General features: G+C 34.7%; 1 protein-coding gene across 5 annotated transcripts in view; it reads right to left on the bottom strand.

The window, feature by feature from the left end:
* The window catches only part of KIF20B (kinesin family member 20B), a 75,109-nt gene that overhangs the window by 50,623 nt on the left and 7,211 nt on the right, over nucleotides 1-17,275 (bottom strand). For all 5 annotated transcript variants that reach the window (XM_032607873.1, XM_032607877.1, XM_032607878.1 and 2 more), the window contains 11 exons: nucleotides 12,282-12,368; nucleotides 12,064-12,180; nucleotides 11,161-11,299; nucleotides 10,069-10,253; nucleotides 8,034-8,070; nucleotides 7,348-7,575; nucleotides 5,699-5,810; nucleotides 4,612-4,683; nucleotides 4,378-4,524; nucleotides 3,562-3,724; nucleotides 2,714-3,004 (listed from right to left, as the gene is read on the bottom strand). In XM_032607873.1, coding sequence (XP_032463764.1) covers nucleotides 2,714-3,004; nucleotides 3,562-3,724; nucleotides 4,378-4,524; nucleotides 4,612-4,683; nucleotides 5,699-5,810; nucleotides 7,348-7,575; nucleotides 8,034-8,070; nucleotides 10,069-10,253; nucleotides 11,161-11,299; nucleotides 12,064-12,180; nucleotides 12,282-12,368 — 1,578 coding nt within the window. The remainder of the gene's footprint in view (nucleotides 1-2,713; nucleotides 3,005-3,561; nucleotides 3,725-4,377; nucleotides 4,525-4,611; nucleotides 4,684-5,698; nucleotides 5,811-7,347; nucleotides 7,576-8,033; nucleotides 8,071-10,068; nucleotides 10,254-11,160; nucleotides 11,300-12,063; nucleotides 12,181-12,281; nucleotides 12,369-17,275) is intronic.

Genomic DNA, 17,275 nt, shown 5'->3' with positions numbered 1-17,275 from the left:
CTTCTAAGAACTTATACTGAGGAATTAATTATATAATAGGACCCAGCGTTTTGGCTGTAAGAATGGTCACTGTGTTTTTTGCAACAGTGAGTGGTTGTATGTAAATAAAGAAAAAGTGAAACCCAGCTCAACAGTCAAAGAGATGGGTTCAACTATGGTACCATCATACAGTAAACTACTGTAATGAATTATGATGACATATTTATAATTCATACTTTTCACAATTTATTTTTAAGTGAAGAAAATTAGGTTACAATATTATAATGTATAGTAAAAACCTACTAACGTGAGCAGTAGATTAGAGAGAGATTTATATTTAATTATTTTCCTCTTTTTCTTTTTCTAGATTCCACCAAGATTATATAATACTTTTATAATTTTGAATAACCACAGACTTTCCCACTGTTTAAAATAATAAATAATAACTACTGAAGAAGAAATGTGGGAGACTTAGAGAAATCTGCATGAATGTGGGAAACCTTGGAAAATTGGTTTCTTTCAATAATTCTCAATAACAATTAGTTTTCTATCATTGTTAGCATCTGACAAAGTTTTTGGTGAAAAAAATTCTGGTTGATTAGCCTAGTTAAATGAATTGTAAGTGTAAATATGCTAATATCAATATATTTCATAATGATCTTTAATACAATCCTCTAATTAAAATGCTAATAATGTAAAGCATGCAAAGTCTATAATCATTTTTTAAAATATTAGGAAAAAACCTCGATTAAATTTTAAAGTACCTAGTCATAAAATAAATAAATAAATAAAGTACCTAGTCAACATTATAAGATATGCATTTACACTATATAATCCTTTATAAACTACACTATTTTTCCCTAATAAATTCTGAAATTCTACTAACATTTTAAGTTTAATGGATATTCTATATAAATTTCAGTTTTGAGAAGATCAATAAAACCTAAAATAGGACTATTAACAGCTCATTTTGTCACTGAGGGAAGTACTACATTACAGAGATCCAAGGTAAACAAGGTCCAATCACATAGTAACCAGATTAACTGAGACTAGTGGCATCTAAAGCTTTCATTTTCATTTCCTAACAACACAGGCACAACTATAGCTTTCAGGGACACTGAAATAAACTATTAAAATGAGAGTATTTAACTCAATACATCATCCATCTACTTAGACTTCTACAGTCCAAAAGAGTACTATGATGTCAGATGTGGCAATACCACTGAAGCACATCCATGAGCACAGGATTACTAGTGTTCCTGTGACGCTGGTAAGAATACTCCATGTATACATATGTAATAGTTATGAGCAGTTAATGAGGGGAACTGGTATTGTGGACATGATCTACATTTCAGGATTAATAACAACTTAAATATATGTGTGAATTGTATTCGGACAGAGGATAAAAGAACTGCCACTGGGCTTCCCTGGTGGTGCAGTGGTTAAGAATCTGCCTGCCAAGGCAGGGGACACCGGTTCAAGTCCGGATCTGGGAAGAGCCCACATGCCACGGAGCAACTAAGCCCGTAAGCCACAACTACTGAGCCTGTGCTCTAGAGCCTGTGAGCCATAATTACTGAGCCCGCGTGCCTAGAGTCCATGCTCCACAACAAGAGAAGCTACCGCAATAAGCCCACACACCACAACTAAGAGTAGCCCCCGCTCGCTGCAACTAAAGAAAGCCCGCGTGCAGCAACCAAGACAAAATGCAGCCAAAAATAAATTAATTAAAAAAAAAGAACCAGCATTAAATCTTGTTTACCATAAATATAAGACAGCCAAATAATTTTTGTTTTTGAATAAATAGGATAATCAGTACTGGGCAGACATTTTGCACAATTGTACTTAAGACTGCAAAGTAAGTTTGGCGGAGTATGCTAAAATCACTGGGTGAAAGGATACTGGGGAACAAGATATTCACATGGTGTCAAAGCATCTTCACAGATGATACGCTTTTACAATGAAGAGAGATCTAAACACAAAACCTTAACCAAATGAGCAAAATTTAGCATCACCAAAAATGGGGAAATCAGACATCAGCTGCCTCCTGATGTGATGTAATGGGAAATTCACAACTTCACCTATATGATAGGCTTATCTAAAGTGTTAAACCTGAATCAGGAAATAATAAGACAGATCCAGACTGGAGATACTCTACAAGACAACTCACCACAATTTTTCAAAAACATCTACACTAGATTAGAGATTAACTAAAGAAACATGATAATCAAAAGCAATGCATTAACTTTGGTTGTAGATCGATAACAAAGTGGCTATAAAGGAAATACTGACCACTGGATAAATCTCAATATGGACAATATAACATTACGTTATTGTATCAATGTGAAATTGCTTAGGTATGAAAATGGTCTTTTGATCATGAGGAAAATGTCCACGTTCTTGGGAAGCATGCTGAAGTAGTTATTTGTAAGGTGTCATTATGTCTGCATCATGTTTTCAAATGATACACCAAAAAGATGTGTATTCACACACTCACAGAAAGAGAATTAAAGTAAATATGATAAAATGTTAACAACTGGCAAATTCAGGTGAAGTGCAAATGCGTATTCATTGTATTATTCTTTCTGTGGATGTGAAAATTTTCAAAACATGAAGATGAAAGACAAAATTAGTGTATTGTTAATAAAATGAGAGAAACAGCCTTAAGAATTATTAACCCTAACTTCAGAATAATAAATAAGCCAACTTCAGAATATGAGTTCTTAATACATACTCTCTTCTCCTCATGGCTACTGAAAGCCTTATCATCCTCTAATGTTTTATCTAGATCTTCATCAGTAAATTCACTTTCCACATTTTGCTTTTCTTCAGCTTTTTCTAGATCCTCAACCAAATCTTCATCTTCCACCACGTCTTCTAGACTATTTTCCCATGAAATTGTGGATCTCTTTTCATTTAGTATTTTATTATCTGAACTATTAATATCTAGTGATACATCTTGAGAAGATTTGGCAGGTCCAAATGATTTCTCTTGAGAGGAATTTAAAGTGTCTGGAACACAAACCTGTTAAAATATTCAATGTAACTTTTAAAACAGAAAAGGCAAGAACTGTCCACACAAAACAAAAATTTTATAAATTTAAGTCAAATGACAACTTGAGAATTAAAAAACAAAAACAATGCAAACGAACATGCAAGAAGGAATTAGCATCCTTAAATAAATATTTGATAAGAAAAAAGCTAATTACACATGTATACTACAGATTAATTTACTTTCCTGGGTTAAGTCCTTAGTATCAACACTATTCCTAGCAGGGGGTTTCCTGATTAGCCACTAAATGAACCAGATGGACAGCAGAGCTGACAATTTGCTGCAAGAATTACTCGAAATTTGTAATGGGTAAGTTTATTTATTACTGAGGTCATTTTACTCTTAAGCAGGGGTTACTTTCAATATTTTTCCTATGTCCTACTACTTGATCAAGCATTACATTTTAAATTTTCAGTTATTTTCTAGGTTTAGAGCTATTGCAAAATGTATTAACTACTCCAAGAAAAAAATAATTAATACTCTAATGATAAGAAGCTTAATAAATTGTGCAGAAATTTAATTATATTTACTTTTTGTGCAATGGCTGAGAACTTCAACACATTGAGTGTCTCATCGTAGGCAAGAAAACATTGGCTGATGTTGACAATCATACATATTTTCCCTTTACCGTTGAAAAAACTTTGAAAATAGTGGGTCAGTTTACTTTCCCGGAAAGGCACATGCTGTTGAAACCTACGGAAAAATTTTTCAAAAAACTGTAAGTTAAAACATGTCTCATGAAGTCAGTATGCTGATAAATTTTACAAAGAAATAATATAGCTATCATGGACTTAAATTCTAGGTTAATAATTAGTTCCACCCATAATAATCATTTTCTGTTTATTCATGTTGTTTTCTTTAAATACTACTACTAGTTATAATAGTAATTCTAATACTAGGCAAAATGTAAAGAAAGTCATATTGAATCGGGTTGTGTTTTCTAGTGTAGGCCAATCACACAATATATACACCTTAACTAGAAATGGTATAGGCTGATTCACAATTAATGCAGAAATCTATCACATCTAGAAAAACAGAATGCATTAATAAGAATAACGTGGTTTTAGATGCTAAACCAGCATCATCAGAAGCACTATCCAAGATGTCTGTTGATATATATTTGCTATGGAAAATATTGTGTTTACTTGATGAGCCACTGGCATTGACTGACATTTTTTTTTATTTCTATCATTTTTTAATCCAAGATTTCTAAGTAATTTTAATTACAATCCATATATAGTCATAAGAAGCAAGTTAAAAACAAGAGAACTTTCTAAAACCAGCAAAGCTGAAGGTCTAAATATTGTAATACTTAATATGCTAATAACATGTTCAGCAACTCTTACTTTGACTTTTCACTGTTCTTCAAAACATTGATACACTTTCCCAGAGTCAATAAAGAAGTGTTGATGTTCCCAGTCTCTCTTAACCTTTCACCTTCATTCTGTGTCTTCATGCTTCGTTCTGAACCAGCAAGATCACATAAAGACAATCTAAAAAAAAAAAAAAAAAAAACTTAAAAAAATTCTTCAAAACAAAACAATTCAGAATAATTACAATTTAAAGAATGCTCAACTTACTCACTGACTCGTATTACACGAGGCATTTCCGATTCTTCAATCTGTAATACTCTAATAGTGAATATGCTGTGACTAAAAGAAGTAAACAAAGATCAAATATTATCATTCACTTTTAATTTCTGCATTCTAAATAGGAGACAAGCATCTAAATCAACATCTATTTATATCCTAATACTAGCCATAGCTCCAGCACTGCATTCTCCAACTAGCTGTCAGATATTTCAATTCAGTGCTCCACTATCACCTACATACCACCCAACTACCTAAAACAAAATATCTTATCTTTCTTGCACTTAGCCCCAAATCCTTCAAACCTACTCCTCTTCTTATTTCTATTAACGAAATCATTTATAATAAAGTCTCAATTTGCTTGCAGAGATATTACTAGTTAAAATGGTATTATTTACAGCTAATCTACTTTGAATATATACCTAAAGCAAAGTATATATCTGGCCTAAATACAGGCTTATCTGGATTATATATTACCTTCACTCCACACATGGGGGACAGGGTTCTTTCCCCCTTAAGAGAAAACCTGTTTTAAGTATAAACTTAAACTTATTTTCTTTTGCCTCTCATCCACCAATCCCTTCCATCAAAAACATCCTTCCTTTTCCTTTAGCTATACAAAAACATATATCATACATATGATATGTGATATATATATCACATATCATATACGATACATGATATGTATATCATATATCATAAACATTAAAGAAAATCCTTCCTTAGCCCTTTGAGATTTTGGCCCAACTCAGTATGCATATAGTGTCTGTGTTCATGGGGTAAGTAGGAAAAACACAGAGAAAAGTCCACCGTTACAGGTAACTAAAATACTGAGCTTAGATATTCACATTCAGAAAGAGTAAAAATACCTCAGACTGAGTGTATATTAGTAAATCTTACATTAGAACAAGAAACAGTCCTGATAATCTTATGTGTTTAGTGCTCTTCAGTTTACAGAATGTTTTTATGCCTATGAATTCATTTAATATATCAGAGAACCTACTGTCCACTTTAATCTTAAATTAGTTGTGTTTAAATTAGCACACCTCAGGCTTACACCACAGGGTTTACTCCTTACCTTCTACTGGAAGCATTGTTCAGTTTTGTGAAAGCAACACTCTGGTGCTTTATTCCTAGTTTTAAAAGTCTATATGCTTCCTTGGAATCAGATACTTGAACCCACTGTAGATCTTTAAAAAATAAAGAGGACACATATCAATTTATAAAAACACAGCATTTGCAGTACAATGTAATCTCTTTGAAGATATGTAATCTCTTTCCCAAAGACATATAATAAAATCTTTCTTTTAATAACACGCCCTAGGTATAGTCAACTCAGCTATTCCATACTGCATTAGAAAAGAATTACACAAGGGACTTCCCTGGTGGTGTAGTGGTTAAGAATCCGCCTTCCAATGCAGGGGACGTGGTTTCGATCTCTGGTCGGGGGACTCAGATCCCACATGCCATGGGGCAACTATGCCCGCACGCTCTAGAGGCCACATGCCACAACTAGAGAGAAGACCACGCGCTGCAATGAAGATCCCGCATGCCACAACTAAGACCCAATGCAGCCAAATAAATAAATATAAAAAAAGAAGTATGCACGAAGAGGATATTATAATGATTTTCCAGTATTTAAGTAGTACAAACACAGAAAGTAAATGTTCTTCAACAGAATCTGCCAAAGGGAAAATTAAAAATAGGTAAGATTCCTTACAATTAGACATCCAGAAAAAAAAAAAAGACAAAATACATTACAGATTAAACCTAGAAAATTACCTAGCTATGAGACATTATAGACTGCAATTCATTTGTGAGTCATGAAGTCAAATTTATTGAGTCACAACTAGCATTTTGTAAAAATGAGGTACAATATAGAAAACAACAAAGTGCATTCCTTGTAGTAAGGGTAAGTATAATTAATGAAACTTTTCAATTGTATATATGTATATATATACACATGCAGGTACAGGATCATGATGTTATTAATATGTATTTCCTACTGTGGGGTAGTGATTTTTAAAAGGTTGGAAAAACAGCACTATGGAACAGAAGCATTTACTGATACATGGCTCTGAAGTTTAAATACTGTTACAAAGCAGCAGAATAATGTGAATACCCACACACACAGCTTTTCCCATCCCCTTAAATCCAATCAATAATACTCTAGCAAATACAACATTAAACTAGACCCCTTCACCTTCAAGTTTAATTAACATACCAAAACATACTTTCAAAGCACAAACTATTATTTTGATGTTAATAATCAGTATACAGGACCTCCCTGGTGGTGAAGTGGTTAAGAATCCGCCTGCCAACGCAGGGGATACGGGTTCGAGCCCTGGTCCGGGAAGATCCCACATGCCACAGAGCAACTAAGCCCGAGCACCACAACTACTGAGCCTGTGCTCTAGAGCCCACGAGCCACAACTACTGAGCCCGTGTGCCACAACTACAGAAGCCCACGTGCCTAGAGCCCGTGCTCTGCAACAAGAGAAGCCACCACAATGAGAAACCCGTGCACTGCAACGAAGAGCAGCCCCTGCTCGCCACAACTAGAGAAAGCCTGTGCATAGCAACGAAGACCCAATGTGGCCAAAAATAAATAGATTAAAAAATGAAAAATAATTAGTATAAAAATTTTCAATTTCCAGTCTGCTTTCCTATAACAAAGCCTAGAAAGGAATTTCAGAGCAATAAAGTAAAAAATACTCACTAGTATACCTTTTATAAAAGAATAGCCCTTTACATCTTGGGAAAGGCGTAGCATCTTTCTCTTTTGGAATTTAGATGAGACAGGAACAAACAAATCATAAATACATTCATTGTAAATCTCAAAGAAAGAAACCCACACAGAAAATTTTATATTATTATCCATATTCAAGCTCGCGTGTTCACAATCTCTCACGGACTCTTCAAACTCTGGGATATTCAAAGAGTTTGTTAAACCTCCTACAGAAAATAAAAAAGATAATCACAAAATTAAATGAGACAATAGGATAGATCAAGACTCCTGAACTTGAAAAACTAAGTATCCTTAATCTTTTGACCAGCAATGTTAAAAACTTTTTGGACCAAAGCAGATATAAATATTTGTATTAACCAAAATCCGCTTATCTTTCTTTTCTTTTCTGCAAGTACGCTAATAAATGTAAAAATAATTTTACGTAAAAATTAAACATAAAGGACAAAGGAAAAATAGTGTCTCTCTCGAAACAACATGAAAGTTAACCAGTGAAAGGGACTTATTTATTAAGTCAAAATAAAACTTTACAATGACTGATATAGTTATGTACCATTTTCCAAGTATTACTGTTTATTAAAGAAATTAAATCACCAGAAGTGATTCAAAAATTAAAAGCTTTTCAAATAATCAACATTTTAAAAGTAAATGAGAAAGGAAACCTTACCATAAAGAGTATCATAACTGTCACTATGCATAACAACCTGAAAAAGATTTTTTTTAAAAGTTAAAAAACATTGTTAGTTAAGATTAAATAACCAGCTTATTAATTACCTATCCAAGTAAGCCACCTGCCTTTCATCTACTCAATTCAACGACCTCTATTAATTTCCTTCCTAGTGAAATAATACATCCTAATAATAGGAAATTTGGGAAACCACAGAAAATATTAAAAAGAATATCATCATATATAATCACTGCCACTCAGAGGCAATTACTAGTAAAATTTCAATATAGTCCCTTCTATATTTTTCCCTACACTTATTCCATTGTAAGCTTTTTCTCTCTATAATTAAAAATTATTTGTAAACATTTGGTGGCTGCCTAACTGAAGAGATGTGATGTGAAATGACTTAACTAAATAATACTAAGATAAACATCTTAATATATTATTTTTTTCTTCTGTAATTTAATTGTTCCCTTAGGCCATATACCTAAATCTGAATTGGTGGATGAAAATATGAACTTATTTTAAAGTTCTCACTCTTAGTATAGTATTGCCAAATTGCTTTGGAGAGAGACATTTTACAACCAATATATGAAAGTGAAAGTGTGTATTTCACATCGTACACCTGAAACTTCTATAATATTGTACATCAACTATATCTCAATAAAAAGAACTTTTAAAAAAAGTGCATATCTCAAGTTTTTAAAATTTTAATAATTTCATAGGCAAAATAATACTTTGTTTTAACCAGGTAACTTGTTAGGGAAAGTTTTTCTCATTATTAATGACTTTAATTTCCTCTATGAATTATCCATGCAATTATCCACCAATCTCCATAAATTTTGTTAAAATACTCACAATTTTACTTGCAGAGACCATAATCATGGATTCTGAACTTTGCTCTCCACTGAGCAACAATATTTTATTACCTTGAAACACTGATTTCTAAATTACTTTAAGAAGAAAATCCCCATCAGTGTTTTGAATATATTTATAAAGACTGTTAATAGTTTTTAACAATTTTAAATAGATAAAATAAATGTCTGAAAGCATAACACAAAATCCACAAGGCAAAGAAGGAATAAACAGACAAGTATACTTTATAAAAAAAAATTTATTAAATAAAAAACTATTAAAAAGAAGAAAGAAAAGAGGAAAAAACATAACCTAACAGATAAGACACATGAATTAATGTAGTAAAAGATTTACGACATGTTAAATGAAAGAGCAAGTTACAGAATGTCTGTATAATAAAATCTCATTTTTGTTAAAAAAAAAAAAAGACCAGGGCTTCCCTGGTGGCGCAGTGGTTGAGAGTCCGCCTGCCGATGCAGGGGACACAGGTTCGTGCCCCGGTCCAGGAGGATCCCACATGCCGCAGAACGGCTGGGCCCGTGAGCCATGGCCACTGGGCCTGTGCGTCCGGAGCCTGTGCTCCGCAACAGGAGAGGCCACGACAGTGAGAGGCCTGCGTACCGCAAAAAAAAAAAGACCATATCCTACATATAGAGAAAAAGATATGAAGATATATGCAACTATATATGACTATGTTTCTGTGTGTATATATAGACACATACAGAAAGCTCTGTACATAGATTTTTTTGTGTGTACAGAGAGAAAAAGATCAAAAAGGATATGTTCATATCTGCTAATATTGGTTTCCTCTTCAGGAATGGAATTATAGGAAATTTTCACTTTTATTTTTCACATCCTCTTGTTTAGATTTTGTGTATACATATTACTTTTACAATTAAAAAAAAGAATTTAAAAAAATCATTATATAGAAAGTTGCTGTTTCTACAGCAACCAAAAAAGATTTAAGAACCATTTACATTTGTATTGTTTAAACATTTCTGCTGTTTGTACAGTATGAAATAAGAAGAGATGACTTCAAAAAAGCTTTTAATACTTTTCTCAAAAAGAAAAGACAATAGCCACAAGCACCACAAAACAGTCCAATATAGGCTGAAACAAACTAAAGAGCTACTAAAAGGTCAGGATTATGTATATTTTACATACTAAAATACTTCCATACCTCTTTAATTTGTCGAAGCAATGCACTTTTGCTAGCTACTTCTTCTTTCTCTTGGTCTGGTGATAAACGTAAGTATTCTCTGGACCTGTGTGGTTTAAGGGTCATCTTTGTACACAGTCTTTCCTGAAGACTATCAAATAATACATTCAAAGTTCGAGGTACAATGCCAATATTCTCTTCTGTGCCTATGAAAAGAATTTTTGTTTTATACTCTCTTAGAAAAAAACATTCTTGAACTACCAAGGCTCCTTTTATACCACTAACAGGCAAGAGTAAAAAGGTGAGACAAAAGTGAGAGAAGTTGAAGGATTACTCGGTTTTCCATCATTTTGGTCTTCACTGTATAACTGACATTTTATCAACTATTATTCTGATGCAAAACCTGAAATTTTACATTCAGATCAGGCTTTAAGATTGGCTATCATTCATTATCACAAAGTATAAAAGTAAAATAAAATATAAAGTGTTTCCATGGTTATCCATGCTTAATTCCCCATGTCACATCAATCCTTTTTCTAAGGTTTTTTTTAAAAAATTTATTTATTTATTTATTTTTGGCTGCGTCAGGTCTTCGTTGCTACACATGGGCTTTCTCTAGTTGCAACAAGCGGGGGCTACTCTTCGTTGTGGTGCGTGGACTTCTCATTGCAGTGGCTTCTCTTGCTGCAGAACATGGGCTCTAGGTGTTTGGGCTTCCGTAGTTGTGGCACACAGGCTCAGTAGTTGTGGCTCACGGGCTCTAGAGTGCAGCCTCAGTAGTTGTGGCGCACAGGCTTAGCTGCTTCATGGCATGTGGGATCTTCCCAGACCAGGGCTCGAACCCGTGTCCCCTGCATTGGCAGGTGGATTCTTAACCATTGCACCACCAGGGAAGCCCCCTTCTGAGTTTTTATCATCATGTATTTCTCTACACATGGGTAAAGTAGTCGATCTGAATTAAAAGCCATTGGCAATACACATTCAATATGCTATTACTATTAAAAATGGAGCAAATGTGCTAGGCAAAGGAAACATAACTATAAGAAGTATTATGAAAATGAGTACATTATTAGTGCCTCTTTCTTCCTTTCTAGCAAAAATAAAACCATTTACCTTGAAATGTATAAGTTTTTCCTGAATTGGTTAGCCCATAGGTAAAAATCAGCCGACTTTGTCCTTTCAAGAGGTCTTTAACTGGCTGTAGAATGCAACCCTGGAAGAATTCCTTCTGCGTAGTTTCTGGGCCAAAAACCTAAACAAGCATTTTTAAAAAAATATCTTTTTAGAATGTTCAAGTTAATATCCACAATGAGTTCTACCCTTTCATGTTTTTAATATTTAAAAGATTTGTCCTACAAGATTCATTCTTAAAATAGTTGCCATATCCCCAATTCCCACAAATACACCTGCTAGTTTAACTACTTTCAAAAAGCTTTCAAGATAGAAATCTGACCCAACCAATAACTTTTTTTTTTTTTGGCTGTGTTGGATCTTCGTTTCTATGCGAGGGCTTTCTCTAGTTGTGGCGAGCGGGGGCCACTCTTCATCGCGGTGCGCGGGCCTTTCACTGTCGCTTCCTCTCTTGTTGCGGAGCACAGGCTCCAGACACGCAGGCTCAGTAGTTGTGGCTCATGGGCCCAGCTGCTCCACGGCATGTGGGATCCTCCCAGACCAGGGCTCGAACCCGTGTCCCCTGCATTGGCAGGGAGATTCTCAACCACTGCGCCACCAGGGAAGCCCCCAACCAATAACTTTTCACCTAGATTTTGAAAAGGATACTTCCCTCCACCAAAAAAAGATTGCAAGAACTCTACAAAGATTTTCTCACTTCCAATTATATATTTACACACCTGAAATTTGAGTCCTACCATTGAGAAAAAAATACCAGTACCTAAGATCTAAGTTTCATAAGCACAAGATGTATATAGTTCATTATATATAATTAGGTAGCAATTTAGCCTAAGCCAAGTTTCTTTTCCTGAAAAGAAAAATCTTCCATTTCACATGGGTACCTACCTTGGAAAAACTGAATGTCTGTGCCATCTGCCCAGAGCTTTTCTCACTTAATCGACCAAGGATACTTTGAGGATCCTTCAGTACAATGGTCTGTGAATCCAGAATATACACACAGCCCTAGAACACAAATAAATAAATAAAAACTAACAATAAGTAAATTAAAACAATGGTATTTTGCCCATTTAATGGAAGTAAAACATATTAAATTCAACACAAACCTCAGACTCATGTTCTTTTTCTGACTGTGTCAATGGTCTTACTCGAAGACAAACCTGGAGATAATCTTTGGATTCCAAACTGCTTGCCTTAAAAGGAGAAAATATTTTAAAAATAAAAAATATGGCTTTTCAGAGATCATCTTTCTTTAAAGTGGCTGATTGCTATAAAACAATCTGAGATTACACAAAACCTCTAAGCAAACAGTGACTCTTCTGTTTTTAACCACTTTATATGTTTAAAGAAAAACAAATCTGTTTTTAAAAAAACAAAAATACCACAAAAGACTCAATTTCCTCTGCCTTCTATATTTATACTTGAAGTTTACAATATGCTTCTTTGCCATAAGATCCTAACCTTTAAAACCAATACAAATAACAAGGCTCTAAGTCACTAAAACACAGAAATGTAGAATAAATCACAAGTAACCAGAATAGTCTATTAACCCAAATGCTCAATTGCATCACACACTTAGAATTTTTTTTGCTGTATGGCATTCTCTTTACTGCTTCCTTTGAGGAAGAAATGAGCTTAGTTCATTTTTTAAAAAATAATTTTAAATAAATGTTTTAATGTTTTTTTTAAAAAAGGAAACAATGACTTGAAAAACACAACTCACCAAACAAGACACAAGAAGTAGACGATTTGAATAACCCTATATCTATTAAAGAAATTAAATTTACATTCAAACAAAATAATCCCACAAAAAAACTCCAAACCCTGGTAATTCATTGGTAAATTCTCTCAAACATTTAAGGATATAATCACACAAATTAAAGACAAACTCTTTAAGAAAATAAAGGAAGAGAGAACACTTTTCAACGAATTTTGAGTTTGCCATAACCTGGTCACCACAACCTGACAAAGATACCCTCAGAAAAAAATTACAAAACAATATCCTTCATTAAGATAGAGGCATGGGCTTCCCTGGTGGTGCAGTGGTTGAGAGACCACCTGCCGAAGCAGGGGACACGGGTTCGTGCCTCAGTCCGGGAGGATCCCACATGCCGCAGAGCGGCTGGGCCCGTGAGCCATGGCCGCTGAGCCTGCGCGTCCGGAGCCTGTGCTCCGCAACGGGAGAGGCCACAGCAGTGAGAGGCCCGCATAGCGGGGTGGGGGAGGGGGGGGACAGTAGAGGCAAAATGTTCTCCAAAGTGGTTGTACCATCTTCTGTTCCTACAAGCAATGGATGAACATTCTAGTTGCTCTGCATGCTCACCAAGGGGTGGTGTGGCCAGTCTTCTTCATTATAGCCATTCTAGTGGGTGTGAGGGTGATATCTGATTGTGGTTTTAATTTATGCCTTTCCTTTTTTTTTTTTTGCGGTACACGGGCCTCTCACTGTTGTGGCCTCCCGCTATTGTGGCCTCTCGCGTTGCGGAGCACAGGCTCCGGACGAGCAGGCTCAGCGGCCATGGCCCACGGGCTCACGGGCCCAGCCGCTCCGTGGCATGTGGGATCTTCCCAGACCGGGGCACGAACCCGTGTCCCCTGCATCGGCAGGCGGACTCTCAATCACTGCGCCACCAAGGAAGCCCCTATGCCTTTCCCTTTTGACTAATGATGTTGAGCACCTTTTCAGGTGCATATTGACCCTACAAATATCTTCTTTTGTGAAGTGTCTGTTCAAATCTTTTGTCCACTTTTATTAGACTGTTTGTTTTCTTATTATTAACGTGTAATTGTTTTAAATATATTCTGGATAAAAGTTCTCTGTCAGAATAAAAAAGAGGCAAAAATCCCCTAACAAAAATATTAGCTAATATGTAAAACAGGATAGTACATCCTAACAAAAAATGGTTTATCCCAGAAAAGCAAGGTCAATTTAGCATTCAAAAATCAATTAGGGTACTTAAAAACATTAAAAGAATGAGAAGAAACTTTTATCTCTAATAGATGCAAAAAAAGTGCATTTGAATGATGACTTGAATTTGATATATGAATTCAACATCCATTCATAATAAGAATTCTTAGCAAACTGGAATAGAAGGGAACTTCCTTAACCTGATAAAGAGCATTTATAAGATACCTATAGTTAACATCATACTTAATGATGAAAGACTGAATCAAAGATGAGTAGCAAGATGAGTAACAACCCAGGGATTTCTGCTCTCACTTCTATTCAACACGGTACTAGAGGTTCTAGAGGTTTTAGCCAATGTAATCAGGTGAAAGGAGGTGGGAGAGGAGGAGGAAGGGCGGGGGAAGAGAGAGAAAGGGAAGAGGAGGAGGAAAAGGAAAAAAAAGGAAAAGCATCCAGAATGGGAAGGTAGAAATAAAATCATCTTTATTCACAGACAACATGAACATACAAAAATCTGACATCTTCAAAAAAGTTACTAGAACTATTAAATGAGTTTAGCAACGTAGCATAATAGGAGATCAAAATGCAAAAATCAATTGTTTTTCTACATGCTGGCAAGAAATAGAAGTTGATTTTAAAGAGCGATACCATTTAGGATAACCTCAAAAATTATGAACTACTTAGAGACAAATCTTACAAAAGATATGAAACACCTATATACTGAAAACTAAAAAACAGTGCTCAGAGAAAGTAAAGGAGACCAAAATAAATGGAGATACACCTTGTTCATCATTTGGTAGACTCAATGTTGTTAATATGTCAATTCTTCCAAAACTGATCTACAGATTCAATGGAATTGCAATCAAAACCACAGGAGGCTTTTTTTTTTTTTTGGTAGAAATTTAAAAGCTCATTTAAAAACTCACAGAGAAATACAAAGTACCTAGGACAGTCAAAACAACTCTGAAAAAGAAGAAATTTGGTAGGCTAACACTACCACCTGATTTCAACACTTATTTTAAAGCTACAGTAATCAAAACAGTGGGGTATTGGCAGCCAGACAAAAAGATCAATGAAACAGAATACATAGAGTATTCAAAAATAAACCTCCACATACAAGGGCATTTAATTTATGACAAAGGTGCAAAGGAAATACAGTACAGAAAGGATAGTTTTTTCAACAAATTATGCTAGAACAACTGGATATCTATATGCAATAAAAAAATAGGAATTTGAATATATACCTCACATTATACAAAAAATTGATTCCAAATGGATCATAGACCTAAATATAAAATTAAAACTGTAAAACTTCTGAAAGAAAACACAGAAGAAAATCTTTGTGGCCTTCAGTTAGGTAAAGATTTCTTAGATACGCCACAAACAGCACAATAGTAACAGAACAAACTGGTAAAATGGACTTCATCAAAATTAAAAACTTCTCTTCCAAAAACACTTAAGGGATGAAAAGACAAGCCATAGAGGAAATGTTTGCAAAGGACATATCTGACAGATAGATGTATCTGGAAAACATAAAGAACACTTAAGATTCAATAAGAAAACAATCCAATTTTATTTAATGGGCAAAAGATTTAAATTGACATTTCTCCAAAGATATACAAAAGGCAAATAACCACATGAAAACATATTCAACATCTTTAGACATTAGGTAAATGCAAATATCAATCTGATACCAATACACACCTATTAGAATGACTAAAAATAAAAAGATGACCCGTAATAGCCAGCATAAAATTGAAAGAATAAAGTTGGAGGACCGACAATACCCAACTTCAAGACATATTATAAAGCTACAGTAATCAAGATAGTGTAGCACTGGCAAAAGAACAGAAGCAATGGAACAGAAGAGAGCCTAGGAATAGGATCCACATGAATATAGACAACTGATGTTTGACAAAGAAGCAAAGGCAATACAATGGAGCAGACAGTCTCTTCAACAAATGGTGCTAGAACAACTGGACATCCATATGCAAAAAAACTAACCTAGACATAGACTTTACACCCTTCACAAAAATAACTTAAAATATCTGGATGACCTTGGCTTTGGCAATGACTTTTGTGATTCAATGCCAAAGAAATGATCTATGAAAGGAATAATTGATAAGTTGGGCTTCGTTAAAATTAAAGTTTTCTGCTTTGTGAAAGACATAGTAAAGAGAATGAAAAGACTGGGAGAAAATATGTGCAAAAATATATATCAAATAAAGGACTATTACCAAATATACAAAGAACTCTTAAAATTCAACAATAAGAACACAAACTGATTAAAATGGGCCAAAGACCTTACCAGACACCTTACCAAATAAGATATACACAGGACAAATAGCATATAAAAAGACGTTCCACACTGTATGTCATCAGGAAAATGCAAATTAAAAAGAGATATCACTACACACCTATCAGAATGGCCAAAATCTGAACACTGACAACACCAAGTGCTGTTGAGGATATGGATCAACAAGAACTCTCATTCACTGCTGGTGGGAATGCAAAACGTTACACCCATTTTGGAAGATAGGCAATTTCTTACAAAATTAAACATATTAGTACCATACACTCCAGCAATCACGTTCCTTGGTACTTAACCAAAGGAATTGAAAACTTAACATCCACACAAAATCTGCACGTGAATGCTCATAACAACTTTATCCACAGTTCCCAAAACGTGGAAGCAACCAAGATGCCCTTCAATAGGTGAATGAATGACCACATGAAAACATATTCAACATCTTTAGACATTAGGTAAATGCAAATATCTATCTGATACCAATACATAAAAATATCCATACAAAGGATACAGTACATCCATACAATGGAATATAGTTTAGAAATAAAGCAAATGAACCATCAAGCCATGAAAAGACATGGAGGATGCCATGACAAGACGTTAGATGCCTATTGCTAATTGAAAGAAGCCAATCTGAAATAGCTACTGTATAATCCCAGCTATATGATACTCTGGAAAAGGCAACAATTTGGAGACAGTTAAAAGATCAGTGGTTACTGGGGGTGGGGGAGAGACAAACAGGCGAAACACATGAACTTTAGGGCAGTGAAAATACACTGTATGATACCATAATGATGGCTACCTGTCATCACGTTTGTTCAGACCTACAGAATGTACAGCACCAAGAGTGAACCACAATGTAACTATATAGCAAGGACTCTGGG

This window comes from Phocoena sinus, chromosome 16 (genome assembly GCF_008692025.1).
Source record: "Phocoena sinus isolate mPhoSin1 chromosome 16, mPhoSin1.pri, whole genome shotgun sequence".
In the NCBI taxonomy this organism is placed as follows: Eukaryota; Metazoa; Chordata; class Mammalia; order Artiodactyla; family Phocoenidae; genus Phocoena; species Phocoena sinus.
Note: the sequence above shows the minus strand (reverse complement) of the source record. Positions and strands in the feature narration are given on the sequence as shown.